At 38.5% G+C, this 27,855-nt stretch overlaps 1 protein-coding gene across 7 annotated transcripts in view; it reads right to left on the bottom strand.

Moving 5' to 3' along the window:
• PPP2R2B (protein phosphatase 2 regulatory subunit Bbeta) overlaps positions 1-27,855 on the bottom strand; it is a 383,456-nt gene that overhangs the window by 199,040 nt on the left and 156,561 nt on the right. The window contains exon 2 of one of the 7 annotated variants that reach the window (XM_006922961.1): positions 20,815-20,899. The exons of the other annotated variants lie outside the window; for them this stretch is intronic. Coding sequence (XP_006923023.1) covers positions 20,815-20,851 — 37 coding nt within the window. The 5' untranslated portion in view covers positions 20,852-20,899. The remainder of the gene's footprint in view (positions 1-20,814; positions 20,900-27,855) is intronic. 7 annotated transcript variants of the gene reach the window in all.

The following is a 27,855-nucleotide window of genomic DNA, read 5'->3' as shown; positions in this document are numbered from 1 at the left end:
AAAAAAAAGTGTGGCACAGCCAAATTCGAAGACAAGTTACTCTGAATCCAAAGCTTATTCTCTTAATCATCATGTCTACAGCTCTGTATATCTGAATGTGTCCTTTGGATGTGGGTTAACTTAGAAGTTGGCCAGAATTTCTTGGGTCTCTTCTTCTGGAGAACTTTTGAGAGCACATTATCTAGCATATCAGGGGTCATAATGAACACAAATCCTTTTGGAAGCAGGGAGATACAGGGAAATTTACTGTAAACTTTGCCTTGTAAATTCTAACCTGAATTGACAGAGATGATTATCCTACATTGAGTGTTCATATCCCCACCCCTATCCCAACAGCTATCCCAAAATCTGCCAGAGTACATGATGCAAGAAATCAGAAGAATAAACTGGAGTCACAAATGTACTGACTTACAAATGACAAATTCGGCATCTGTTAAACCAGTTAGAAATGATTTCCCTGCATAATAATGAAATTCAAATAAGATGTATTTGGGTGGGTGTTTTGTTTTGTTTTTCTATTAGAACTCAAAACTCAGCAGCTTTAACAATGTTATTTTAAAATTACATTTATTGTGCAATTCCTTTTCCTTCTATTTAAGTCTGTTCCATTCTTAAAGAGCCAGTTGATATTCCCTTTCCTCCATGAATATTCACAGATGGCCCAACTCACAGTAATTTAATCTTTCTTTATATTCATAAAACTTCTGCCTGTAACATATATTTCTCAACAAATCATCTATTGTCCTGGGATATCTCTACATTTTCTTACACAGATATATACATATATATATATGTGTGTGTATATATATATATTAAATATAAATGAAGAAATGAATAAAGGAGCCATCTGAATTGACAGAGATGATTATCCTACATTGAGTGTTCATATCCCCACCCCTATCCCAACAGCTATTGGTAAGAAGTTTCAAATTTAGTTCAAGTGGATAAACATGTTCCTAAATAAATTTATTTTATTTGACATGAGAATCACTTTCAAAGTAGAATAGGAGATTTGTGTTTGGAAATTTTGTTCCCAGGTATATGGGAAAAAAAAAAAAAAGCAGCATGGATCATAAAACTTACATGAGAATAAAAGAGAAAGAGCTAAAAAGAAATTTATATGAATACTTTTCAAGGGCATACAAGATGCCTTAGCTCTGTATATTTATATATTTATTCAATAATATTTACTGTGGTAGATGCTGGGGTTAGAGGAGCAAATAAAACCACTGTGGTGCTGCCCTCATAGAACCTATATCCTAACATAATGAGAACATAAAGGAAACCTCTCCCTTTTATTTACACAATAAGTATCGATAAAGCATCAATTCTATGCACAGTATTGGATTTTCACTATCCTGACCTCGCTGCATCTCTGATATTACTGAGTGTAGAGCAGATGACACAGCAGTTAATCTGATTTAATAAATCCTTTAATTCTCTTGGTAAATACTGGGGAAGCAAGGGGATCATGAAGAAAGAGGGTCCAGAAATAGACTTTAATCCCTTTTTCCATCTTCTTCCTATACTCTTAAATAGAAATACTAAGACAATTCTTTGAGAGGGAGCAATCTCTGCCTTGCTTAGGGGAAAAAGAATTGAGAGTTTTCATGGATATATTTAAAGTGTGTGTGTGTGTGTAATAGTCAAGGATGCTTTCTTTCATGATGGGTGTCCTGGCCCCTTGCAATGGCCACAGTTGAAGGAGTTAAGGAGTAACCCTCACATACGTGCATATCTTCATGGATCCTATGATCCACAATGCACTTTCTAGTTCGAAGTCGTTTTTATTTCCTTTTTCTTTGTGGTGATGGAATTTTCTATTCTACTTTCAAATTATTACTTTTTTTCTAAAATAGGACATTCTCTTATAATTTTACATTTTGTGTTTGGATTAATAGTACGATTTACACAACATCATAAAGGAGAACCTTACGTGTGAAGGACTAAATCAACTGGTGAAATCCACAAACTAGAATCAGAGGCTGGTGTATTGCTTTTAAAATGTTCCTTATTTATAGAGAGCTTAACTGCATTAAGTGCCGAAGAATGTACTGCTTTCTTTGTAATGGATTTTTATGGCCTTAGTCTTCAGAAGCTCAGATTCCATCTGCAACAGCAGACTGTTGTAGAATTCGGCTATTAATAGCTGCTGGTACACACTTAGTCAGAGCTAAGAGGCCCAGGGCTGTAGAGACAGCCAGATGGAGATAATACCAGAGGGTGACTGCATGGACAAAAAGATGATCTATTTTTTTCTGGTGCAAAACAGACAACACTAAAAACACGACTTGTTTTATTGGAAGCCAAATTCTGAGGAAACGTTTTTTTTTTTCCCTTTGGAATTCTCAGGTCTGCTTCTAAATCAGATGTAATTTATCCCTGTTTCTGTTGCTCAAATAACTCTTTTCAAAAGGTACAAAGACAAAAACATCCCAATGGGTTAACAACCCTGATTTAATAAAATATAATCTTGATACCGAAAATCAGGAGTAAGATAATTCGGCAATTAATCAAGGAAAAAAAAAAAAAACTTTGACACCAGTCTTCTGAATCACACATATTTTTCCTAACACAGAGAAAAGAGGACAACAGATAAACTAATTAACACACTAGAGATATCTTTATAGGAAGAGCAAAAGAAAAAGCTTGTTTAATGTGATTTAATATGATTATGGTCTTATTCTAATGAGAAAAAGAAAAACACAGTACAAAACAAAATGACATAGCTACCGTACTTAATGTCATGTTCTGATTCTTTTGGGCCAAAGTTTTAAAAACACCAAACTTTTTTTTTTTTTTAAATTTATAATAACCTGTCAGGTGAATAAGGGGAGAACTATTTTTTAATAATAAAGCTGAATGGCTAAATTATATTTTGGTGGGGGTATCTTTGTCAGTTGCACAAAATGTGGGTTTAATCATTTTTTAACATAGAAATATTAATGGGAATACTTCTATGTGATGGAAAACAATACCATTAAAAGGTAGACAAGGGATCAGCATATCTTCTTGTTTGGTCTGCAAAATGAGTAGAATCACATTGTTCTCATGAAGCCAGGCACAGCTAAGGGTAAGAGGTATAACCTCAGCTAAAACACAGAGGATTCTATAGGCACTTTCTGCTCTCATGCTTTAAGAAAATTCCAGGCAAACTGGAGGATGGTGTGTTAAGTAACAATGACCTATTTCATTGAGATACCATAGAAAGAGTCCCGAAAACAAACAAAACCTACCTATAAGAAAGAGGCAAATGTGACAAGTTCGAACAGATGAGTAAGGAAACCAGGATGTCTCAAACTATCCAAAGAACCCAGAGTCTACCTCATGCACCCCTATTTATCCATTAAGTACCCTGACTCTACAGAGAAGATCTCTCTTTTTAAAATAAAAATAGGCAGTCCTAAAATTATGATAATCTATTTTGATTACAGGCAAATTAGTTAATGGTTTAGGTTCTAGGATCCTATTGCACTGAGCTCGCAGTCTTTGTCTGCATATTACCAGTTGCACAAAACTGGGCAAGTTCTTAACTTAGTAAGGTTCTATTTTCTCATCATTAAAATAGGTACAGCAGGATTATGAGGGTTACAGATCTCATGCAAACCATATAGCCAAGTGCCTACTATAGTCAATATTCAATAATATTTTTTCTTTTTTTTAAATTAAAAAAAATGTTTTTAAAGTGCAGTAGGTTCATGATTTTATATTAGTTTCTGGTGTACAACATACTCATTAGACATCTATAGTCTTACAAAGTGATCTCCCTGATAAATCTAGTACTCATCTGACACCATAGTTACTTCTTCTTTTGTTTTTTAAAAAAATTATTTATATTTTATTTGTATTACTATTACACACACAGTGCTACTATAAGTTAGAAAGACCTGAGTTGAATCCTAGCTGAGAGACTTTGATCAATATTCCCGTTTACTCATCTGTAAAACAGAGCTAATCATATCTACCTTATAGGAATGCAAGAACTAAATTAGGTAATTTATGTCAGATGCTTAACACACTATCTGACAGGCTAACTCTTGTATGGAATTAGCTATTATGATTTCACCATCATAATCATACCCACCCAATAAGGTTGATGTGACACCTAAATGCGACAACCATAGTGCCTGACCTTAACAAACATTATTAGTTCACTCTTTTTCCAGCTTGGTTAGCCGGGCTGCATGTATCACATATTATAATTAACCAATGGTCTCTTCTGTGTATCAACTTTAAGATTGCTTGTCTCCAAGGTCATTAGGTGATTTGCTACCATACTATCACTTTACAAAGCAATTGAGTTATATGTATCATATGCTCTCTGCAAACTAGATAGGGGAGGCACATTCATCCTTATTGTCATACTTCTGTTAATATCTGAGAGCCAACTACTTAAAACATCTCTAGACACTTACAGCAGATACTTCACAGGCTGTTTTTGTGTCTTACTTCATTTCAAGCATTATCATTTCTAAAATTTCTACATTAGAGCATCAGTTTAAAATGCTTTCAATGCAATGTATCAAGCTCATCATCAAACAACACCTTACGTGCAGCATGAGGGGCTCTGAGTGAGCACATTCTGGAATGGGATTTTTATCTACATTCCTAAGTAGCAGGGAGACTATGCTGTGCTACTTTCCTTCTTATGGAATGTTTACTAACTAGCTAATAATTTCATTGTTATCTATAAGCCTTTCACTAGCCACAGTGAGAGTGTGTACAAGGATCTGAGTAACCAAAGCTCTTAGGCTGCCATGAAACAAAAAGCCATCTGTACCGTCATCCCAGATTCCCTCAACCTGTTTGAACACTGCAATGGAAGCATGGCATTTTCCACTCAGACTCTGCCTTCAGTGTGACAAGGTGGCATCTAACTTCAGGGCATTCAACGGTTATGAAATCTTGACACCTCACCTACTGTGGGAATGACATGTTGAAACAATTTCTCCACTCTCCCAGGCATTTTCATATTAAGCTTTGCTGAGCGGGAAGTGATGAGATGGACCATGGAGTGCTGTCAGGCCAGCTGTGTGTCTGTCTCTTCCACACTCTCTCTTTCACTTTCTCTTCCACTGTCTCTCTCTCCTCCCCCATCCTCCCGCCAGCAGCACAGCTGACAATGTTGAACATTTATTAATATCAATCCCCTTGTCTCCTAACAATCAATAGTTCCTGTCCAAAGAACCAAATACTATTCGATGTGCAGAACTGCATTTATTTTCACATAATATTGCAGGGAAATTAGAGATGACTCATTATATGAAGCAGTTTATCTCTTTAAGATTAAGAAATGACTGCCATTTCTATATACATCCCAAGGTTTTAGCTAATGTGGCTTTAAAATAACCCCGGTGAAATGCTCTTACTACTTCTCTAGTGACAATCTATTGCCTAGTGATTTCCTTGGTAAAACATAATTTATGATATCTAGAATTTTAAAAAGGATACTTGTTATACATGGCAAATTACTTGTCTTCTGATAATAGAAATAGCTAACATTTATTGAAGGCATGCAATGCATCAGGCAAGGTTAGGTGTTTTACATACATAATCCATTTCATTCTCATAACTCTACAGAGGTCAGTCTCATTATTATTATTCATATTTTATATGGATGAAGACACTGACATTTTGTTTAGGTGATTGGACTAAGGTTATACCTAATTAGTGGCAGAACTAGAATTTAGAATTAGTCCATCTGAATCAAGAGCCCAAAGTCTTAACCACTGTTATACATGCTTCTCTTGGTAAATTGAATTATTTCAAACCATTTTTATTTTTACTTAGCTATAAATATTTCACTTGTGTCAACTCATCTAACATCCTTATTTCAGGTTTTATTCACTATCAACACTCAGACTTCTAACTGGTGCTGTAATACTGTTTTTTTTTTTTTTTCATATGAAAAGTCATAAACCTTTATGATTTTTCAGAAAGGTCAAACTCTTTTGTTTCAAAACTAGATTTCAGAAATCAGGATAAAAACGGTCTCAAAAATTTTGTAAGAATTTTGTAGTTATACTCTAGAGGAAAAAAAATTAATGACTGAAATAATTCAATTATTTTTCATATATAATATTTGGTGAGAATATAACATTACAAGTCTCCTTCAAGAAAATATCAAAAACATATCAAGAAACACACTGAAAACCGTGAAACGTGGCCAAGTCAAATAGGCATTTCTGAGACTGATTTCCTAGTCTACCACTTTAAGAGGGAGCACTGAATCATGTCAGCAGGTGAGCGTGCCTGGGCAGGTGTAACTGTAAAGATGCTGTCCATCTTTGGTTTGTCAACTGTCCACTCTAAACCTGGGGTGAAATGGCCATTGCTTCATATTCCTCCTTTTTCTCAAGTTTCCAAGAACTTAGAGGATAAGAACACTGCACAAAACCTTAGAACTCAGCGTCTTCTAGCCCTCATAAGTTTATCAGTGGGAGTTGGGGGAAGAGGTCCAGAAAGGTGGCATGCTGGCACAGCCTGGGCAGACCTAGATCCCAGCGCCAGTCCTATGCATCTTCCACCACCTCATGTTCCTTCTTCAGCTTAGGCTGCATGGTAGAGATAACCAGTAAAGGACTCATCATTTGTGAGTAAGGCTGACATAGTGTCCCCTTCTCTTAATGTTGTTAACCAGAAACTGCTTTACTGTAAGAAAAACAGATACTAATTCAGTATTAAAGATATCTTGTATGTTAAATATAGCCTAATGATCTGGGTTGGCGTCCCAGCTCCACCAGTAGTAAGCTGTGTGACCTTAGGTAAGTTATAAAACCTTCCTAGGACTGGGTAAGAAGGTGATAATCTCAACAGCAACCTCATTGGGTTGTGATGTATAAATGCAATAATTCATATTTGATACTCGATATGTCTATCACATAATAAGTGTTCAATAACTATTATTTTTGTTATCTTATTTTGCCAAATTGTGACTGAAAATCACTATTAGGTCTACAAGTAAATTTGCCCACTACTCCTTACCCATTCATCTGCCAACAAACCTGCAGCCGATATACCACTTGCTAAATTCTCAAATAGATGAAAAAAACCTAACTCACTCCCCGTCCTTACTACATGCATATCCTCCACTCGTTTGGAGTATAAACTGAAACTACTTACAATGTATACTTTGGCTATGGGCCACCACAAACTTCTCAAGGCTCTTCACCGGGAAATATCTCTGGCTAATGTAATGAGAAAGGCCCACCCATAATAACTTGGTAGCGATGCACTGGTGAGTTATCTTATGCAAGAGTTATTTTGTCATGATTACAGCATAAGGATCCATGGCCAGAATTGCATTTATTTTCTGACTTCCTTTGTTTAAGGTGCTGAGTCAGAATGACAGAAGACACTTCCAAATTCTAGGTAACTGGACTCCCCTTATATTTTGTAAAGCTGAGCTGACTCTTGGACACTCTTAGCTCCTAGCGGTATGCTGTTTGCCTGCTTTTCTGAGCTGAATCCTGTAGAGGCTACTGCTCTCCTATTTCTGGGCTCCTACATTTCAGAGAGGCAGATACCTTGGAGGTTCTGCAGCTTTGCCTAAGGAGTGACAGATCTCTGTCTTTTGCAAAACACAAACATTTGTGGAGCTCTGAGAACTATTCCTAGTAGAGATAAGTTATTGCCAAAGGTCACAAAAATAGCTGCAGACACAGATGTAGTATTGGGACACATTCATCAGTGTCTGGTTAGATCTTTTGTATGTAATTGGTGAAACCGACTTTTTCATGATTTGCAGTCATTGAATTTGTCCTTTGCATCAAGACATTAGGAGACCACATTGCTCTAAATTTCCCAAAGCCTCATAATATAGCTCTTGACCATTCATTCAGCCATCTGTCTGTCCATCCATCCAACTATCCAACAAATTTGTATTGAAAACTTGGTGTTAATGTCAATAATGATGGCAAATAGTGTCCTGGAAGGGTTTATAATTTAGAGGTAAATATCTGTATGACAATGTTAGTCATGTGGGGAATGGGAGGAGAAAATGATGTGGCTATCAAGTCACTCCGTGAAGTACAAGGACAGCACTGTACAGCTAAAATGTGAGCTGAATATACAATTGAAAATTTTCTAGAAACCACATTAAAAAGTAAAAAAAGATGAAATATTATCTTTAATTTTATCTTTTATTTTATATTTTATTTATCCCAGTGAACCCTAAATATTATTTTACATCTTTTTTTTTTCATATTAAGTCTCTGAAGTTGAGTGTGTGTTGACATCTCAGTTGATTTCTGGGGTATGTTTTCTCCCTAGCACCATGTCCCTCCCTAGCAGTAAAAGAATGTCTTTCTCAGTATTTTATGAGCCTCTGGTGAGAAGTTTCTGTGTTTGTATCCCTAGCATACACCCATCCTGCTGCTAAGTGAGCCTAGCATACACCCATCCTGCTGCTAACGTCTTTACCCGTTAAATAAATATATGCAAGAAAAATAAAAATAGCCACCCACCCCTTGCCAGACTCCGTGTTGCTATTTTGCATACACTCTTCTCTAACGCGTATAATGAATTTGTAAGGAGACACTAATATCTCTATTTTATAGGAGAGGAATCTAAAGCACATAGCCGTGAAGTGATTTCCCAAGAGGGAGAACATACAGAGGGAGGGAGGAGAGTAGTCTGGACCTAAGAGTGTGCCGCAGCATAGAGGTAAGGTGGATGTGGAAATGGGACTCAAGATCTCTAAAGAGTCTGTCCTCCGTCCCATTCCCATAGAGTGTGAGAGTGTGTGTGTGTGTTATACTAACACGTCTATGACTAGATTGTTTAACAGATCTTAAACAATCCCTCATAGAGTTTCCCTTGGACCCCCATTTTGTCTCTCCAGACAGTTTCCTTGATATAAGAAACAAAAACACATTACTAGTTCCCAAAGGCAAAGGGCATTTTGGGAAGCGCCAATCAAAGAAATTCTCAGAAGAGGCATTAGAGGTTGACCTCAATCTTTCTCTCTCCTCCCTCTTCGACACTTTCTGAAAAATGAATACCCACCCTCCCTTGAACAGACCATCTCCCAAGACCATCCCTTCCACTCTCTGATAGGCTAGACATCAGAAGATTGTCCACATACTGATCTCCAGTTTCCCTCTCTATGGCTTCTAATGAATTAGAAGCTGGCTCTAATTGTGCTCCACGCAACACTCTTCTTCAGATAGGTATCACATGCCTCGACTCTTTGATGCCAATGAGGTGGCAGAAAAGCAGACATGACTTCTGAGGACCCCCCAAAAAGCATATCTTCCAATTGAGTCCTAAAATGCAGATGCAATTTCTGGAAAAGTTAAAAGTCATGTGTTTGCATCAGCTGGGAGGTAAGTGTAAAAACTAGACCTTGTCCCTATAAAACTTATATTTCCTCATTTTTACTATAGCTTAGGAAAAAAATTTATTACATCTGCTGACCAAGCTAAATAGTCATGAGCAACTTGGAGAGCCAGGATTCCATTAAAAATAAGTCTGTATTACTTTGTTCCCTGTTTCTATGAATCTGTTTTTGTTTTGTTTGTACAAGACAGTGCAGTGATCACATCGTAAAGTATATAAATATCGTATACCTGAAGCTAATATATTGTATGCCAGCTTTACTTTAATTTAAAAAAAGCGCAAGCCAGAACGATAAAATATGATAAAGTTCTAATTTTCTAAGTTCTTCGCTGTGTTTCGACAGACACTAGCCCCCATACCAGTGGGGAGGAGAGAGGAGAAAGCGAATAAAATGCAAATAGTGCCATCATTTCTGCAACTTTATTCACCCTTTCTTCCCAAATGTTTATTTTTGCTTCCTTAGAGTATCGGGAAGATCGTGTTCTAACACAATTGTTCTGAGTTGTTGCCAGGAAGTCAAGTTTATCTTTAGCATCATCTCTGAGCAAATAGCACAGACAGAGGAAAATGATGTTTGGGGCCAAATGTTGAAAACTTGAGTCTTGTGTAGCCTGAGCTGAAAGAGCAAAGAGCTAAAATGAAAAGCTAATAATGTTGGTACTGTTTTTCTCTACATGAATGTCTATTTAGAGGTGAAGTGGTAGTGAAAAGAGGATGGGTTTCAAGTACCAACAGCTTCAGGTTCAAACTTAGCCTTGATCAATTGCTGCCTGATTGAGTACCCTTGGACAAACTTAATTCAACAAATATTTAATTGAATGACTACTCAGTGCAGGCACTTGGCTGTAACAGAGCTTAACGTAACTTACTCTCTGAATCTGTTTTTATATCTAAAAGAAGGATGTACATTACTAATTGCAGGTCTCTTATAGTAATTAAATGAGATAATATGTATAAAATTATAAAGCTCAGTGCCTAGCACATAATCATTGCTTAACAAATCTTAGTTTCTTTTGTCTTCAGAATAACCAAATTAATCTCTCCTTTGAGTTAACTTGTGATTTAAAAGTACAGCTCTAGTACAGAACTAAAAATAAAATCAACAGATGGTTCCATAAATCTAGACACTTGCCAAATACCCCAGTTTTTTGGGGAGGTCCATCAACTCTGACAACCAGATACTAAAATTCAGTCTCAGATACTAACACTTCCAATTGTCCTACTTTGACTCCAACTTGATTTTGCACAAGACAAAAATAAATTGCTTTTCTTGTCAATTACCAGCAGGTATGGTATATGTAGCATAAAAATCAGAGCTATAAATGATGCTGAAATATTAGAACTGCTCATTTAAAATTATCTATTGATTGCCTGTAATGTGTGAGACATTGTGGTGGGATTAGTAATAAGAGAAACAAATATGTCCCTGACTGGATAAAGCTTACTCTCTAGTGGGGGCAACGTAATGTCAGCCCTCAGGGAGGCCACGGCCAGGAAAAGAAAGAAGACAAACATGCATTAAATAATAATGGCCAATATGCTACTGTACCAAGCATTAAAGGATGAACTGAAGTCTCTAATACAGGGATTCAGAAAAGATGACATAGTCAAGAAGGCTTTCTGGGAAAAAAGTGGAATTTGAGCTGAGGCTTTTGAAGGTTAGTGAAGACTACTGAAGGTCTTCTATTCTCCCTGTACATAAAGGTCTAAAGCACCAAATCTCCAAGGAGAAATTAGCTGTAATAATGTCTGCTCTCTCTGAATGCATATAATCCTCTCTCAATTCCTTAACTGTTCTCTAGTACAAATTCTACCTGAGTTCCATCTCATCCAAAAGGCAGCATTAACTACTCTCGGGTAAAAGATAATGTTTTATATGTCACTGTAGCATTTTTAAAGGAGCTATTAAATCTAACTGACTCTGCTAAAAAAAAAAATGGGAAAAAAAGAAGAAAAGTTTGAGTTAAATGCACTTTTTGCATTTTCTTAATTCTGAGAATCTCCCAACTTTCCTATGGGCAAGAGGTAATCACAACCCAGATAGCTGATGCTGTCCCTCCTACTACCTGAAGCGAAGTCAGATCCATCTAGTAATGAAGAGGTTTGATATTAGGAAGATTTTAAAATTCTAAACCTATTTGGACTGGACAAGCTTCTTCGGTGAATCCTGAGACGGGGCTTTGTCCATATTCCCCAGCCGCATCATTCCGAAGCCAGAACCACCACACTCCATTCTTGGCACGGAATATAGTACCCTTCCCTTAAAGCACTGCATATTCATGCCTTAGTTGTGTCCCGCACATCTGTTTACCCTGACGACTTTCTTCAGTCTTCTAGATTAGAAATGCTTGATCAGTCATTGAGGGATGAACTTCATGGGAACCTATGATCTCTCTGAAATTGTATGGCCATTATGTTTATCTTTCTTAGCATTTTTTTCCACTGTAGGGAGGAGCCTTAGTTTACATAAAATTTTCCAAAGGGCTTCATGAAGCCTCCCAACTCTCCTCGCCCCTCCCTCCCCCAACTTCCCCAGCAAAGAAAAGGTTTAAGAATCTGTATTTTAAATCTATTAGGGTCAATTTGCTATTTATATCATTTCCAAATGGCTACACTCCAACTATAACTCAAAGAAAAGAAAAAAATGACACATTGAGAAAAATATTTCAGTGTTTCTTATCTGCTAATAACAACTAAGTACTAACTGTTGGAAAGGTTGGCTCCTAGACTCTCAGTTAGTAAACTGGATTAAAATAATTTTAAATGCAGATTTTTTTTTTTGTCTTAATGCTTAAAAAAATCCAGGTGTCATAGACTCTGAATGACCAACCTGGGTCTTGATTTCATCATTTTTGTATTAGCTATCTAATGACACTTGGTAGTCTCCTACCATATTAGGATATAAACCCAGTTACTTTGGGTCTTGCAATTGACTCGCTTTATTAGTAAGAGAAATTATAAAACTGCCTAATAGACTACAGGAGTTTAGGTTTCAAATAATCTCAAGGGAAATGTATTCCCAATGAGCTCAGATCCTATTTTATATATTCCTGAATGGCCCTTGTAGTGGATTGGAGTAGGATCAGAAAAGTTACTGGTGTTTTCTCACATGAGAGAAAAAAGTATGAGTTAGAAGATATAATTTCATTGTCTATTTTGGCCATGTTCTATAATTTGGAGGTGATTTTGCTTATTTTGTCTATTTCCCAGAGTTATCACGACCATGAAATAATTTCAAAAATTTATTGAGATTTTCCAAAATTCCAGACAAATAAAAGGTCATCTTTTTTTCCCTGGCCTTCTTGGATTCATGCTCTTTCTCTGCTGGCAGGACCTCCAGCAAGATGTCACTATTCGCCTATGAGTACTCATGTCAAGAACAGCCAACCACTCACCTGGAAATCCTGAAACCACAGGCAGAGCAGGAGACCTGCACACCTAGCTCCACTCTGGGCAACTGAATTTTTGGAAATAAATTTGAGATGCCAGTCACAAAGCACTCTGGACATGGAAAACATGCCAATTTCATTACAAAGAAGAGATTAACAAAAAGTCAACTGGGTTTAGCACCTACTCTCTTTCCAACATTTTGCATCTATAGATTCCATAGTTTTCACAGAACTTTCACATCCCTTATTCCATCTTTCATTAATACCCTTGTGAGGTGGCAGAGCAAATTTTCTTCCATCTTTCACTTGACTTTTGACCTTTAGCCTATACACAGTGATTCGAGATTAGGACAATCTTCATAATCAACAAGTCCCTTTCCCTAGAACCCTTTAGTTTTCGGAGCACTTAGAATAATATTCCCAATCCTTACAAAGTCTCATGAGATCTGACCTCTGCCACCTCTACAGACTCACGCCATGCCGCTCTCTCCTCCCTTCACCAACCTTCAAACACACTCATTTTCCTTTGATTCCTTCAACCTGCCCCAAGCCTCAGGGCTCTTGCATATACTATTTCCTTTTTCTGATCTATTCTTTCTTCAATTCTTTGTGTGGTTGCCTCGTTTTCATCCTTTATCTCTCAGTTTATGTCAACTCAACTGAGATTATCTAAAGCCATCCCACCATGGTTATCTGATGTCTCAACCCCTCATTTGTTTTCATCACAGCATAATTTATGATCGTGTCGTTTACTGGCCTTTGTTTTGTTTTTGTATATCTCTTCCACAAACTTGTAAGCTCTGTGAGGACAGGCACGGGATGGGGTCAACTTACAGTTAGAACTCCAGTGTGTAAACCATAGCCAGTGCTGACAGAGCAGATCTTCAACTACCATATAGTGGGCACTAGGTAAATATTTATTGAGAGAAAGAAATAAGCAATTTGAGTACATACACTAAAGTTTGTTTCCCACGTGCATGTGTTAAAGCAGAAATGTTGACTGACTTGTTTTAAAAAGCTCTCTCCAGCAAGTGGAAAGCTAAAAAGAAATATCTGCATGTATACAAATCCGTTATATACACATGCTTATAAATATTTCTATATATGATCACGTGGGTTTCTACCAAGTTAAGCAGGAGTTCTTACTGAAGTCTCCAACTTTAATTCATTACCGCATGGATCATTTTAACCTCTGGCCCTTGCTTACCTGTGAATTCCCACTCAAATACTGAGAAATGACCGTTAACGGCTGAAAGGCAGCATTAGGGCCTTATTCAGTGCTGTATCCCAAGTATAGTGCTTGGCACATAAAATGCACGGGTTGACTTACTGTTGAGTTTACCCAATAATTTTAATTCTAGAAGGGGCTACGGCTAAATTTGCAAATGTGACCAAATATGGATTTCCAAGACTAAAATCACAACAGTTTATTAGGGCAACAGTACAAGAGGGTGCCCTAACAAAGGTCTGATTTAAGTGTGTTTATGCAACTCTGTGAAGGGAAAATGACAGTAATACATCTAAGCCACACACAAAAAGGATTTGGGCTTTCCTGAAAAGGATTCGAGTGGCATCAAATGGTTTGTTTCTCCACAGCAATTTACATTTATTAAAATAGATAATAGGCACAATCATTGTCAAAATAGAGCTTCCACCCTGTACAACGTCTTAATGTATTCTTGAAATTCCTGACAAATAGGCACGAGGCCGTGGCAGATTAGACTCTAAGTGGGGGGATCGCTCTAATAGCACAGCAGAAAAACCAATCTCACACTTCTGGGAAGAAAAATAAGACCTGAGAGCAGCCTTTGAAGGCAAAGGGTATCGCACAAAGGGAAAGGTGCTAAAGTGATGCATCGGCTGGAAGGAAAACCGGGCTCGAACGTGACACTCTGCATTAATGATGCTAATTTATGTGTGGGTAAGTGTGTGTGTGTGACACAGAGGAAATTTGAAGAGGTCTCTATTATACCACAGAGGAGCTCATCTTGAATCTCTGGGAAGGGTACATGCTTTCTACGGGGACTGCCTCACACGGGCACATGTTATCTCGACTCTGTGTCAGTTCCCTATGAACAAATCACTTGTCACCTGAAATGTATTCTGGATTGTTTCCAGTCCGTTCTTTACACTGCAGCCAGAACGATCTTTTTGGAAAACAAATTTGGTCGCTGCCTGCCACCTTCCTCACATTGAAACATTTTAAGTTTCCCTTTTCTCCTAGGATGAAAAGCAATAAAGGCCTCATATACGCTGAAGGTTTTACAAAATGTGGCTTCTCTCTAATGCCCACCCTGTGGGAACTCGGCCACGCAGGTCACCGTTTCCTTCTCTGAATACGCTCTCTCTCTACTGCTTCTACTGTAGGGCCCTTGTACTTGCAGTTCTCTCTGCCTGGGTCAACCTTCCATCTCCTCCTACCATGGCTTAGCCCAATCACCTCTTCATCAAGGAAACTTTGCCTTCTCAGATCCAACCCTCTTATTGCACATTCCCACAGCACCACATCCTCTGCCTTTACAGTGCTTGTCACAGTTTCAATCGTACATTTATCTTTGTTATTCTTTGATGAATGTATTTCCCCAGAGGGCCTTGTGACTCCATTCCTGGTACCTAACCCCATGCCTGGCACACAATAAGTGCCCAAGAAATATCTATTCACTAATTGAATGAAAAAATGGTCGCACTATCCACCCACACTATTGTCAAGCCTTTCCTGAACATTCGAGTTCTTTGGGTTATGAAGAATATATCATTTCACACATTTGATTGGTCACTCTTATGATCAGTAGAGGATATATCACTGCTAGGCATTATAGTTTCCAAAGAAACAGAAGGTCTCTTTTATTATATGGGTCATTAATATAATGAAATGAATATTGTATGACATGAAAACTCCTATCCAGAAGTCAGCTATGGTGCTGATCATCTACTCGTCTAATCCTTAAGATAACTGCTATCAAGTAATTTTGCTTTACTTCACGACATCTCAAATGCTACTATTGGTTTCCAAGCTCTAATCATTGTGCCTGGATTTCACTCAACACATATTTACTAAGCATATTACAGCCAAGCACTGTGTTAGACTCTGGGATACATGCTGAGCAAGAGACACAAGGTGCTTACCTTCAAGTAGAGGAGAAAGCCAACACAGACTGATAGCCATTTCAGATTAGTGAATTTCAGAATAGTGTGCGATTAGCACTGAGAAGGAAAGAAGTCATGTTCTATGAGAGCGAGATCATGCGCATTATTTCACCATGAGCTTAAGCGATCTGCATGCTTCACCAGGATCACCTGTATCATTTTTGCTCTGTGGTGTCAAATAGATCACAGTGTTTTCACTGTGATGAAGAATTAAAGGATTTTATATCCTAATGTCATGGTCTCCCAGAAGGATTTAAATGTATTCACTTCCTCAAATTAAATAAAAGAGTAGGCAATACACAGGTATATATTTCCTAAGGAGTTACTATAATCCCTCTAAAATCTCTATTGCTGGTTCTGATGTACCTCGAAGGATCTAAGTGCCTTGCTCTCTAAGATGTATATCTCAACAGAGCATCTGTTCCATGCCGAGAGATTTTTCATTTGGTTTTCGTAGCAAGTAATGCAAGTAGTAGTTAGTGGTACAGAACATCTTAAAGACATCTGTGGAGAGGGTATAAATTTTGCAAATATTGAGTCAAGACTTACTTGATAACCCTTATAAACATTAAGGCCTAGGATAGTGTTTGGAGCATAACTGGCCCTCGGTAATTATGTTTTCAATATTTGCTGAATGAATGGTGATACTTTAGGAAAATGAGCCAGTTGAAAAGTAGGAGTGGAGTGGAAAGAGAAAAATTAAAATTGAAGTGGCTTGCTTATCAGGAGCAAAAGCCACAGAGAAAGGGCACTAAGAATAGAATCCTCTCATCCCTTTCTGATGAAGACCAGAGACTTATGAGAGCTGAGTAGGAAGCTGGGAGAATCTCAGGAACTGACAATAGCGGCCCTGAGGTGTCACGGCTCAAGACTAATGCTCCAGCCTACCGTCTCCAGTGGAGAAGAACAATCAGCAGATTGTTTACACTCCTGAACAAATAAACTAATTGTGTCTTTGTTTTAAACCTAACAAATCATAGCTTGATTACAGGTCATTAGTGACCATTAATACACGAAACTATTTGCATTTCACTGGTATATCTGAATTACACAGTCTTGCCTTTCACACTAGCTCAATCAAGCTTGCAAAGGGAACCCCCTCTACCCCTTATCGGGCCTCAAGAGGGACTTAAACTAACAATTAGCCTCTAGAATTAAACTATGATGCAGAAGAATTCATTATTTTGGTTCATTGTTGATCTCTTTCTTGTCGAACCAGCCATTCATTCCCTTTGTAGGGAAGACATGCGCTCTGTGCCCAAAGAGTGTGCAGTCGCCTCTCCCCGCAAATTCTTGATTATTCTCAATGACTCCCAATGCATTGGCCAATACCACAAACCTGCTTATGTGATACTAGCAAAGACAGTCCTAGATGCACAACGCGATGGCTGATAAGAGTGCAGATAAATGCAGGAAGCGCATTGGGGATTGTCAGAAATACCAAGGTGACAGGAACAGAGTTTATTTGGTAAAAACGTGGAGGCAGGATAGAGAATATCGAAATGTAGAGGTCGACTGGGTAATCCAGAATTTTAAAAAGTCTCTTTGGGGCTCTGGATTATCCGTAGCAGAAGCCAAGATTCTTGAAAAGAATTGGATAATTGCCAAGTCTCTGTTTCATTTTGTGCCGAGCAGTTACGGAGTGATTAACAGAGATTAACGATTTTAGCAATATTTGAGGACTTTGTAACATAGCAGTTGCCATTTGGGAGCAAATCCATGGTCTATCTCATCTAACGTTCGGTTGCTACAAAAACATTTGCCCCAGGGAATGCCACTTTTGACTACTAACGTGCTGCGGCCACAGAATTAAGAGGAATTGTTAACAAGGCAAGTAACGGCCGCCTGTATATCGCTGAACTGATTTTCACTTCTATTCTAGGCTCGGTCTCCCGCCCATGAGTCATGCCTCAGCTCGACATGCATCATGACAATACAAAGCTCTGTGCAGTTTAAAAAGCTCTTTCAAATGCGTTCTCCCACTCATCTTTATATGAGCCCTACGAAAAAGTTAGATTATACACAGTGTAGCAGTGGAGGAAAAGGCAGGCTCTAGAGTCAACTTGTTTTCATATCCTGGCTTTTTCACTTACTAGCAGGCTGACCTCAAGCAAGTTACTTAGCCTTTCTAAACTTCACCTGTAAAACAGAGATAATAATGGAACCTGCCTTGCAAGATTATTGTAAAACTCAAATCGTAATGAATGCATGGCAGGTGCTTAGTATACTTAAACATGGCATATAATAAGTGCTCGAGAAATCTTAACTGCTATTGTTTATCTCTTTCTCCTCCTCCAAGACCACCACCACCCACCAGGGCCACTGTCTTTGCCATCATCATCACCACCATCCCCCTCAGGAAGATAAGGAAACTCAATCTCCAAGATAGACTTTTTCCTGAAGTCATCGATCTACTAAATAACTCAGGTAGGATTAAGCCATTATCTTCTGACCATATCATTCTCCCTACCTGGAACACTTTCATTCTTCTGCCATGTACCTGAATCCTCCTCCTCATCCAGGTCTCAGCTTAGCCATCTCCTTCATGAGCCCTTCTGAGGCCTCTGACATCTCACAATCCCTTGTACTTCCCCCATCACAGAACTTCTCTACTACATTATAATTGCCTGTTTTCCTGTGTCCCGCACGAGGCCCTGAGTTTCTTAACAAAAGAGATCAGGTCTATGTTTCACACCTTTCCATCCCCAATGCAGAGCACAGTATCAGGCACACAGTAAGTGCTCAATAAATACTTAATAAAAGATGGATGACAGACTCCTTTCATACCAATCTGAAGCCACATATTAAAGTATCATTTCTTACTGGAACACTTTTGGAAAATCAGAGATAGTCATACATGGCTTCAAACTTATAATCTTAGCCTCATGTTGAAAACTCAAGGCAATCTTAATCAATTTCTCATGCATCCCGTTTCTGAAAAGTAGCTTAACTTGTGAAAATAATGCCTCGAAGTGATACTTACACTATGTTAACACACACACTCATTTTATACCTCACACTTACTCATGAAATTATGCACAATGCTGAAGTAGTTCCCAAGCCCTTAGCATCTTAAAAGGGACACCTCTGTACTCTGAAAGGATGTTTCAGAAACATTTGCACTTGATGAAGCATGGAGAAAAGCAGGCATTCATCCTTGCCATTCTTTCTCACAGCGGGCTCTTAAAATTCTGACTCTGAACTGTCTCTTTCTCACTTACAGCTTTTGTACTTTTGAGAATTTTGAGTCTGACATGACATAGACCAGAGAAACACGACCAAATAACAAAGTACTTCAATCCTTCCCCTCTCTCCCCACTTCCTGGAGATACAGAGGGCATAAAAGTTGGAAGTTCCAGGGAAATCCATCCAAAGTCTATCTAGTCCGCTCTCATTAAAGTAGCATCATTGAGGGCAAATCAAATAAAACTCAGGCCCCCAGTCAACACCATACTAGAATGCATTAAAAATGTTATTCGACTGGGGGAAATGAAAGAAAGGGACGTTGGAATTATGACAGATAGAAACTCTTTTTTAAAATGGGTCAGGCAGAAAAATGTAAAATTTTCCATAGCAAGGGATGAACTCCACCTCACATCACAAACTCCCCAAGGTATTATTTAAAAACAAACCCATCTACGGCCATGCCACCCTGAACAAGCCCGATCCCGTCTGATCTCGGAAGCTAAACAGGGTTTGGCCTCGTTAGTACTTGGATAGGAAGACTAGGTGCTGTAGGCATAAAAAATAAAAAAAAATAAGGGATTATAAACTGACAAGGTCCTTGCAATCTGTGAGGTCAACCAAGGGTTGCCTCGCCTAAAAAAATAAATAAATAAAAATAAAAACAAACTCTACTCTCTCATCTTATATAAAAAGCACTTTGAGACATAACCTACGTGGAATCTATATACGTATAAAAGTTGCATAGTTCTCTTGGGACATCGACGTCTGACACATCCTTATCCATAGGCTGATAGAGAATAAACATATATACGCATACATTTCCAGAAAGACATACATACACCTGTTCTTTGTTTTCTTCCTTTAAATCTTTGACTACTTTTTAAATTTCATTTCCCTGTAATAAATATTCCTTTAGAAATGTTCCTTTCCCCATTCCTTTTAAAATAAGCCCTTCTCTTCTGAATGTCTTACTCTTTGACGTGTCTCCGAGTTTTTACCTACCTCTGTTCCAAACTCCACCTCAAGGGAGACTCTCTGATGATTTTAAAATAAAAATCTATAGTTCTTTTATACTAAATTTTATTTTCCAGGGCCCAAAGCAACAGCCAAATGTATAGGCTATAAAGCTAAATAGCTCACCACACAGCTTCAGGAAATGAATTTTAACAAGCTAGCAGAAATCATGCCACCTCATCTAAATCAGGTGGGATTACTTAAGGGTCATATTGAAAGGCTCCCAAACATTTAATGTGGGTGGGAAGTGGCTGTTTTACCTACATAGAAATGTCTAGATCTGCTTTCTAATTCAAATTTACTCATTTAGTAAGACCCTTCATTCTTCATGAAACACAAAGTGAGAAGCCCATATCGTCTTTTTCTTTGTGTCCTAACCACCACCCCCACCTTTTTTTTTCGTTAAAGCAGTTAATGTATAAATCTGGTCCACTAACTTATTGTACATACTTCTCCAGCATCCACAATGCAGGGGCTGCTCTTGTCTAGCCTACTCTCTCTCTCTCCTGGCCATTTTATAATCAGCCACAATTTGTATTGCTGTATACCAACATGTTTCATCTAAATGTGTTCTTGGTTCTTAAAACTGTAAGTCAAAAATGGTTCCTACCTGTACTTTCTTTTTTAAATGTGAATTGGTTTGGGTCCCACAGAACAACTTTTAAGCATTTGGAACTATTCAATACTTCCACATTGCTACTTTATTAAGAATAGTAGGTATAAATAATAATACTAATACCTTTATTTCCATAGGTGCTTTCATCTGGATAATTCATGCTTCATTATTGTGCCACTAGTCTCTGTCTTGGGTTCTCCCTTGGCTCCTGTGACAAACACGGGGTTCAGATCCAGACTCCAGGAGGTAGTGATGTTTCAACTTTTGGTAACATACAGGTGCATAACAGACTCCCCAGACCCCCCTAGGGTCTCTGTGTATGAGGTTGTTCCTGGACTGTGACAATCACCTGATAAGGTGACACGAGCAACACTAGAAAGCATCTCTGTGCTTCAGCTGCCTTAGCTCAAAGTGGGCTGCCTTCCGGTTTTGGAGGACAGGAAGTCTGAAAGGGTCTCTGGACTACCAGCAGCACCTGGGAAACCTTTAGAAAGCCAACCAGCAGGTCCATGCCGGAACTCTTAAATTAGAAACTCTGGGAGGAGCCCAGCAATTTGCATTTAACAAACACTTCAGGTGATTCTGATGCACATTACAGTCGAAAACAACTGTCATTGGGCGGCTCAGGAGTTGTGAGGAGGCGGAGTGCTTAGGAGCGCTATCGTCCTATAGTGAAGGTGGGGCCAGGTGCACAGGACAACAAGTTTTTCAGGTAAGGAAGGCTTCACAATGTAGGGCTAGGAGCAATGGGTAAAAGATGGAGAGACCGCCCTGGTACACAGAATAACTCTGAGGCAATTATAACTATTCAGAAACAGGAGCGGCTCATTTCACTGATTAGAGGGGGCTCCCTTTCTCTTGAATTGTTCAGAGGTATAAGATTATACTGTAGGAGAATCTATGAATAAGGCAATGCAGAAAGAAGTACTAAAAAGAAAGATGCAAGGTTAAAATAAAAAACAAAATTAAGCCTTAATAGGAAGTTTCAACACAGCGTTAAGATAGAGGTTTATATTTAATCCATTACCATTAATTTTTTAATAGCTCAAAGCTATTACCTTTAAAAACTATCCTACTGCTGGTGCACAGAGCAGATAATGGGTTTTAGTTTCCTAACGTTTTATTCCATATTCAGAAAAGAGCAGCAGTTGGCTTAGACTCTCATAAGATTTCATTTATTATTATTTGAGATTATTTAAAAGGGATCAATCCCCATTAGCCAGAACTGGTACTGGATCAAAGATTAACTTTGAGGTGTTAACTTATTTCTCCTTCGTTTTACAATCAAAACAAATGTCTTTTGAAAGGAATGATTATGCTTTAGGACATATACTGTACTAATATTAATGAAAATACAGCCTACTGTTATTTAACAGTTACTACATACTATGTACCTGGGACTGTCCTGAGCATGTCACATGCACTATCATATGTAATACAGGCATACCTCAGACATATTGTGTGTTTGGTTCCAGACCACCGCAATAAAGAGCTAATTACAATAAAGCAGGTCATAATCTTTTGGATGGTGGAGGGTCTCGCCTTCAGTTTTTAAAAGACATAACATCTGTAAAGCACAATAAAGAGCACAATAAAACGCTGTATGCCTGTATTCACAACCACTTGAGGAAGTTAAGCATTGTTATCCACAGTCTATAGCGGAGGCACCTGGGCTTAGAGAGGGTAAATCACATGCCCAAGGTCATAGATCTAGCAAGGGGTCAAGCTGGGACACAAACCTAGCTACCTCCAGCCAGTGTTCTTACACTTAACTATAGACGTAACTCGTTTCTTGTGTTTTACTTTATTGCGCTTCACAGATTTTTTTTTTCCTACAAATTGAAGGCGAGACCCCCCAACAGCAAAAAGATTGACTCCCTTTATTGCGCTGGTCTAGAACCAAACCTGCAATATCTCTGAGGTATGTTTGTATATTTTTTAGTATAATCCTGAACTCTAGGGATTTGAAGGGCAGAAAGAATATATTGTCCAGTGCAAAAAATACTTATGACCATTTAAGGCTTCTGGAAATACTAAAAACAACCAAACAACGACTTATGGAATGTTCAATTTGTCAGGCACTTAACTAACCACTGTACAAATACTGTCTCAATCCTCACAACAACCATAGGAGGTGGTTACTATTATTGTCCCAATTTTAATACGGGCAATTATGGTTAGAGGATTTAAGTAATAAGCCTACTTTAGTAAAGAACTCACTACTCACATAATCAATAGAAATGAAGCAAAAGACGTACATAGTGCATAAAAACCACTCAGTGAATGTAGCTTCCCTGCCTTTACGTTATGTTTCCAGAGATAACAATGGCGCTGGTGATGATCAAGCCATTGTCTGTCTTCCCTACTGTCTTACTTGTTCCACATGGATGTTTGTCAGTTAGGTATTTGAGTGCAGTATGCAGTTGTGACATGGAACTAGGTCACTGGCTTTTCCACATCTTTAAAAGTTAACAAACCCTAGTGCTTTGAGGCTTGTACGACTGGCCAGGAGTGTGGCCCCAAGACTCTTCCACTTGGCAACCGTAAAATGAATGACCTTAGGAACGAGACACATCTCACACTCAAGTTCAACAATCAAAGGGCTATAATATTTGTTCTACTCAAAGAACCTTATGCTAAGGATGTAGATGGCCAATATCTTGCGGAGTGTGTCAACAAGAACGAACGCTGTTTTCCAAGACTATACAAGATTTGACCTAGTTGGGAGTTCAGTGCAAATTGGTTTACTCGGTATTCTAGTATCATGGGAAGAACTCTATTTTAGGAGTCGAAATCTCTGGACCTCAGACTTGTCTTCACCACAATCCAGCCCTGTGATCATGGGCAAGTTGATTAAACTCCACTAGACCTCAGTTTCCTCACTGAGGAAAGGAAAAGAAAACTCATTCTCTAAGTTTGTTGTGCATAGTTGCTAAGAGCTGTAAATATTTTGCAGAAATATAAAAACCATTCACAAATATAAGATGGCATTGCTGTTTTATGTAACTTCTTTTTTGATTAAAATTTGGCTGCTAACATATCAACCTTGTTAGCTAAGTTGGTTCACTGACTAACTTACAAGGCAAGAGGAAAGGGGACTGTTTAAAACTGATAATTATTAGCTATTCTAAAGACATCTGTGGAACTATTTGCTCAGTTGTTTTGATGGTCAAAAGGGATTCATTTCCAATGACCTTCCCTATAAGCCTGACAAATGCCTAGGTCAGTGAATGTAGGTATGAAACAGCCTGAGAAATCTTTCTGAGCAAATGAAAAGGAGTATCACTAAACTACTACGTTATTAAATAAGACAGAGACACTCCAGGTAGCTCAGCAAAGGGGCTTAATGTATCTGCCAAAGATACTTCTGGGTTTCTATTCAGATTTCAAGGCACCAAGTTTTTCTCCATAGCATGTCCACAGAGAATAGAATTTGGGAGATTAGTTGGGGGAGCAATGAAAGGGGATCGTGTAAAGGAAATTTTTATGCAGAGAGGAAAAAGAAATTCCACCTGGAGTTAAATTTCGAGAGATGAATGAAAGGTAGTATTTAGTACTATTGACTGGTTTTACATCTTGTTGGAAGAATTCAACTGAGAGACGCAAGAGCAAAGATGTAAAAATCAAGGAAATGATTTCTTTGGTGCCTTTACATTTATCTTGGACTATGGTTTCCTCTCCAATTATCTGACAGATAAAAATGGCTTTGTGATGTGACACCATCATCCTGCTTTTCTTATTATAGTTCTTTTCTTAAAATATTTTGTAGGTCAACACAAGTAGGTAAAACTAACGATCATAAGTATATATTTTCCTTGAGACTGTATTTGGAAAGTCGTATTAATTCTCTCAAGTCACTAGTGGTGGGGCTATAAAGCTGAATGTTTGATTACATACTCAAACTCTGGCTCTAGATCATCTTACCAAGTTTATTTTCAATATACCCAAAACAGGTTATGGAGGTTGCTTAGATCATGATGGATGACTGTGAGGGAAACCAAGAATTCTCAAACATTAAACATGCCATTCTTTCCAAAGCCAAGATCATCTCATGAGTGGATAATGGCATTTTCCTGCCTCCATTTCTCTGATAAAACATACTTATGTTCTTTCACTAACAGTCACATTGCAATACACTACACTGAACCAGCTGTCCCCGTGTACAGACCTCTCCAGTAAGTCTGGTTGTCACTAATCCACTGATTAAACATCTTAAGACTGGCTTTGGCAAAACATGCCAGAAATTCCTTCAAGGCAATTAAAACCATCTTCGGTGTCAATAAACACAGACCGTGAGATCCTTCATGTGCAGGGGGGCTGTCTCTGACCCGTGGGCTCTGGGACACTTTTACTTAGATGACTTTTCCATCGTTGCGATTGATTTCCACTGACTCATCTAGACGCTTTCTCAGCCCCCTTATAAAATGATTGGCTGAGGTCAGAGATATCATCTTACCTTTATTATTTTAGCCAAAACACAAGGGCCAAAGGGACTGTGAACCTAAGGGCCACCCAACCTCATTGCCGAAGCCCTTCTGCCCAGACCTACAGGTAAGAGAGCTTGAAAGGGATTCTCGCTACAGAATGTGCTGTTTGCTAGTGTCCACTAATCGCTACGCTTCTGAGGTTCAAAGCTGATTTTCATTTGGAAAATGATTAACATAACTTCAAAATAAAAGGAAGAACTCAGGTGAAAATTACTACATTGATATTCCGAGACTAGTTCTTTGCACATAGTACACGCTCATGAATTGTTTTTCACCATAATGACAGCTTAATAGTTTTCATTATGTAAACAATATATATATTTATTTTAAAACTGCAATTCATTATAGAAAACATAAAGGTAAATAGTAAAAATTACGTAAAATTCCACCAGCCTAATATGACCATTGTTAATATTTGATAGCCATTCTTTTCATGGAAACTTGTATAAGAGGAATCATACTATACATACCCTTTTTATCATGGAAGAGACTGCCTTTAACTTTTTTATAGTCTTTTTTTGCCCCTCCCCCCTAACCAATGTTAATAACCTTTTGTGTATTTTTTTCATACTGATATCTTCACATACCAACTCATATGACATCAGTGAGCTTTCAGTTGCTCAGTCAATACTTGCTGAATAGGTAAAGAGCACAATAAAAGAACAAACACATAAACAAATGAATGGAATAAAAAGTAAATAATAGGCTATGTTTTTATTTAGCTGGCCCAGTTTCCAAGCGATTGCAAAAATAATACAGCACATCTTTTGACATCTCCTGTACATATTTAAATTGCAGTGGGGGTAGAAGAACCTCTCTTTAACATGTTTAGATGGATGTACAAGTTTAAACTCCCAAGAATATGTAACTGGCTGCTGTCCTAACTATAGAGACATTATCAATCTACCCATCAAACTCAAATCAAGTTCAAAAACCACTTCCTAAGCCCTCGTGTGCCAAGCACAACACTGTCCTCTGTAGGATAAACTAAAGAGGAAAAATGTGACGATGCCTCCCCGGGGTTTCCTCCTGGTTGGGGAGATAACATACATGTCAGCCTCTTTCTACTGACAATGTGACTAGTTCTAAACCTCCAGCGTTAGGTGACTGGTAAAGTTATGGTTTAACTATAGGAAGTTACAGAAAAATGTTCACAGTATTGTATTTTGGACAAAACCGAACAACAATAGATATACCATTTTGCTTATAATTCCAGTATTCATCCATTACTTTCTCTTCCTCTCCCCGCCATCTCTGGCTTGCTGGCTGAACCTGCGCCTCAGTTTTTGCATTCGTGAAATGGGGATAATATCTATCTATACCTCAAAGGATTGTTGTTCTGATTAAAGAACTTGAGGAATTCAGGAAACACTTTATGGAAAAATGGGGATTTGCGGCAGGCCTCGTAGGCACCAGGGAAGGGGGGATAACACGTGGAGCAGGGAAGCAGGGGTGTTCTCAGGGTTGTGAGGACCCATTGTGAGCCAGCCCGGCTGGTTTGCAGATCAGCTAGGACGGACTCAGGAGATGAGGGGATGAGCAGGAACATCATGATTTACAAAGACAGGAGAAAATTGTAAACAGACTAATCTTCTTAAAGGGTCAAACAAAAGTCGGAAAATAAGTGTTGCCTTTCAGCATGTGCCAATGTCTAGATCAAGGCCATCCACATGAGTGACTCAAAGGCAACCTGCTCGCAAGTCACTGGAAAAAAGAAAAACCTGGCCCGCACAACGGGCTCAAATCCAAGTTTCTAAGACTTATAGGAAAAATTCTGATGGGAAGATTTCCATCTCAAATTGTGCTGAGGAAGCAAAGGGACTGAGTAAGCATGTTGGCAACGGAAGCACAATGTGGCAATCAGACTGCTTTTGCCTTTTCACCATGTGCACAGAGTTCTTCAGGTCCTGGGGAGACCTTAGCAAGTGTTTCATCTCTGACTCTGCAAGGGGTCAGAGAATCTATAGAGAAATACACCTTGTTCCCAAATAGAACTGCGCCCAAACCTTGCCCCCTATGTCCTACGAAGTGGCCAGAGGGTTCTGCCTTCCAAAGCATATGACAGCAGTTCTACCCGGGCTAACCCTACAGCACTGGGATGGAATCAGATACTTGTCATTGCAAGAGATGCTGGTGGGAGCACTGAACTGTTGTGGGCTCTTCTGTCAGCTCTGGGTTCCAGGGCGGCTCTGCTCCCCTCTGTCCCGTCTTCTCCTTTTAAACTAGTACCATTGATGAATTCCTGGAAGCATGTCCCCATGGATCTGAACTGCCCTAATTACATCCTCTCATCCCATCTCACCTGCCCTTGCCTTTCAGACAGAGGAGAAAAGGGATGAGAGGAAGATTTTAATATTACAATTCCAAATCATCATTGAAGCTTAATGCTTCTAGAAGCTGCTTTAAACATTTTTAGTCCTCTGAGGAAGCAAAGAGATCTCCTACTAACCACCACAAATCTTCAACTGTCTGTCTGTCTGTCTGTTCGTCCGTCCGTCCATCCATCCATCCATCCATCCATCCATCCATCCATCCATCCATGCATCCATCCATCCATGCATCCATCCATGCATCCTTTAAATTTTATCTTCTAACCACTTAGGTCCTAACCCGTGTATCATTTTTAAATCTTCATAAAATTTTACATAAAAAAATGTCTCAAAAACTTGGTATTCTC

This window comes from Pteropus alecto, unplaced genomic scaffold (assembly GCF_000325575.1).
Source record: "Pteropus alecto unplaced genomic scaffold, ASM32557v1 scaffold78, whole genome shotgun sequence".
NCBI classification, from domain to species: domain Eukaryota; kingdom Metazoa; phylum Chordata; class Mammalia; order Chiroptera; family Pteropodidae; genus Pteropus; species Pteropus alecto.
The sequence above is the reverse complement of the archived record's forward strand: the minus strand, read 5'-3'. Positions and strand labels throughout refer to the sequence as shown.